Genomic DNA, 2,573 nt, shown 5'->3' on the forward strand with positions numbered 1-2,573 from the left:
TGCCCCGCCTGTGTGTGCATGTGTGTGTGTTTGTGGCGTGTGTGTGTGTGTGTGTGTGTGTGGGTCTCTGTGTGTGTGTGTGTCTGTCTGTGTGTGTGTGTGTAATATTTAGAATATTTAGAATCCAAGTTGTCCCTTTTTACGACATTTTTCAAGTTCTTTGCCATGTTTTCAGAAAGTTTACTAACTGAACAGCTTTGTATGAGAGAATTTTAGGCCAAAAAATCGAAAATGTTCTGTATTCTGACCCTGTTCATCTTTCTGTGCTTTCAGGACAAGAAGCTGGATCAACAATATGAACAGACCACCAAGACTCTGTTCTTCCACAGCGTGAGTTTATCTAACAATATAATATGATAAGTAATAGGGTGTGTGTGAGTCTACATTGTGACGCTTTCCTTGCTTTTTTTAAAGAGTAAGATCCGTTTAGTTTAACATGAAACAGCCCCGAAATCCCCATCACCAAACTCCACCAGACTCCATGTAAATAATCAGGACTTTTAGCGTGTATAGAGCCAGCATATCTCCACCAGACTCCATGTAAATAATCAGGACTTTTAGCGTGTATAGAGCCAGCATATCTCCACCAGACTCCATGTAAATAATCAGGACTTTTAGCGTTTATAGAGCCAGCATATCTCCACCAGACTCCATGTAAATAATCAGGACTTTTAGCGTGTATAGAGCCAGCATATCTCCACCAGACTCCATGTAAATAATCAGGACTTTTAGCGTGTATAGAGCCAGCATATCTCCACCAGACTCCATGTAAATAATCAGGACTTTTAGCGTGTATAGAGCCAGCATATCTCCACCAGACTCCATGTAAATAATCAGGACTTTTAGCGTGTATAGAGCCAGCATATCTCCACCAGACTCCATGTAAATAATCAGGACTTTTAGCGTGTATAGAGCCAGCATATCTCCACCAGACTCCATGTAAATAATCAGGACTTTTAGCGTGTATAGAGACAGCATATCTTCACCAGACTCCATGTAAATAATCAGGACTTTTAGCGTGTATAGAGACAGCATATCTTCACCAGACTCCATGTAAATAATCAGGACTTTTAGCGTGTATAGAGCCAGCATATCTCCACCAGACTCCATGTAAATAATCAGGACTTTTAGCATGTATAGAGCCAGCATATTTCCACCAGACTCCATGTAAATAATCAGCACTTTTAGCGTGTATAGAGCCAGCATATCTCCACATGTAAATGGGTGAATTAAGGGTTTATTTCAACCAAACCAGAGTGGTGATTGTTGGAACAGTGGAAAGATGAACCAAGACGGCTTTTGGTAGTTTTATTTAGTTTCTGTCCACTTTGAATGAAGTGTGTTTTACACTGATAAAAGTCCTGATTATTTACAGTGGAGTCTGGTGGAGTTTGGTGATGGGGATTTCGGGGCTGTTTCATTTTAAACTAAAACTAACTATCTTACTCTTTAACTAAAAGGTCTGTCTCTGTAGGGATCCATCCCATAATGTTGTCAGACTCTTAGAATAATAATCTGAGTCTGTCAGCAGCAACAACAGAACTTTTAGTGGACTCTAACTGACACAACAGCTTGTTTCTTGCTTAATACTGGACCAATTTCAGAGATTGTTGTCACTTAGACACAAAAACATGGGAGAAAAGGGTCCATGTGGAACATACTGACCGTGACTGTACCATTTTCCCAGAATGCTGAGCTCCTGAGCAGCCTGGAGTCCGCATCAGTTAGGATCTTCAAACCTCCGACCTTCCCGACCAGCACTTCCTCCGCTGGTCTTCGTTTCCAGGCGGTCAGCCCTGCGCAGACCCCCAGCAGCCCTCTGCTCCCTGATCCCACCCCCAGCCCGGGCCAAGCCCCTCTGGATAGCCCCCGCATGGCCACCATCCAGGAGGACCCCAGCTTGGACACCGAGGCTCTGGAGGAGGCGTTCGGCCGGCCGGCCGGCTCCACTCAGCGCTCCTTCGAGGACCTGACGGAGAATAGCGTGACGAATCGCGGCGAGAAGGCGCTGATGCTCAAACTGCAGAGACAGCATCAGATCGACACCAAGGAGACGCAGTGCTGATTGGACGCGCCTGCACGTTGGGGTGTCACGGTTACGTTGCTCCAAAAAATTTAATTAGATTCAATTTAAACTGTTTTTTACCCCCCAACAGTGAAGTCACCTTTCTCAGCAACACATCAAACATATTTTGTGTATACTTATTAAAGGTCCCATGACATGGTGCTCTTTGGATGCTTTTATATAGACCTTAGTGGTCCCCTAATACTGTATCTGAAGTCTCTTTTATATAGACCTTAGTGGTCCCCTAATACTGTATCTGAAGTCTCTTTTATATAGACCTTAGTGGTCCCCTAATACTGTATCTGAAGTCTCTTTTATATAGACCTTAGTGGTCCCCTAATACTGTATCTGAAGTCTCTCTTTTATATAGGCCTTAGTGGTCCCCTAATACTGTATCTGAAGTCTCTTTTATATAGACCTTAGTGGTCCCCTAATACTGTATCTGAAGTCTCTTTTATATAGGCCTTAGTGGTCCCCTAATACTGTATCTGAAGTCTCTTTTATATAG

At 43.3% G+C, this 2,573-nt stretch overlaps 1 protein-coding gene across 1 annotated transcript; it reads left to right on the forward strand.

Moving 5' to 3' along the window:
- The first annotated feature begins 185 nt into the window (after nucleotides 1–185).
- LOC120546672 (disintegrin and metalloproteinase domain-containing protein 17-like) lies at nucleotides 186–2,303 on the forward strand. The gene is made up of 2 exons (XM_039781793.1): nucleotides 186–330; nucleotides 1,688–2,303. The coding sequence occupies exons 1-2, from the start codon at nucleotides 232–234 to the stop codon at nucleotides 2,063–2,065; spliced, it is 477 nt and encodes a 158-aa protein (XP_039637727.1). The 5' UTR covers nucleotides 186–231; the 3' UTR covers nucleotides 2,066–2,303.
- Nucleotides 2,304–2,573: the final 270 nt, after the last annotated feature.

Source organism: Perca fluviatilis, chromosome 18, assembly GCF_010015445.1.
Source record: "Perca fluviatilis chromosome 18, GENO_Pfluv_1.0, whole genome shotgun sequence".
Classification (NCBI taxonomy): Eukaryota; Metazoa; Chordata; class Actinopteri; order Perciformes; family Percidae; genus Perca; species Perca fluviatilis.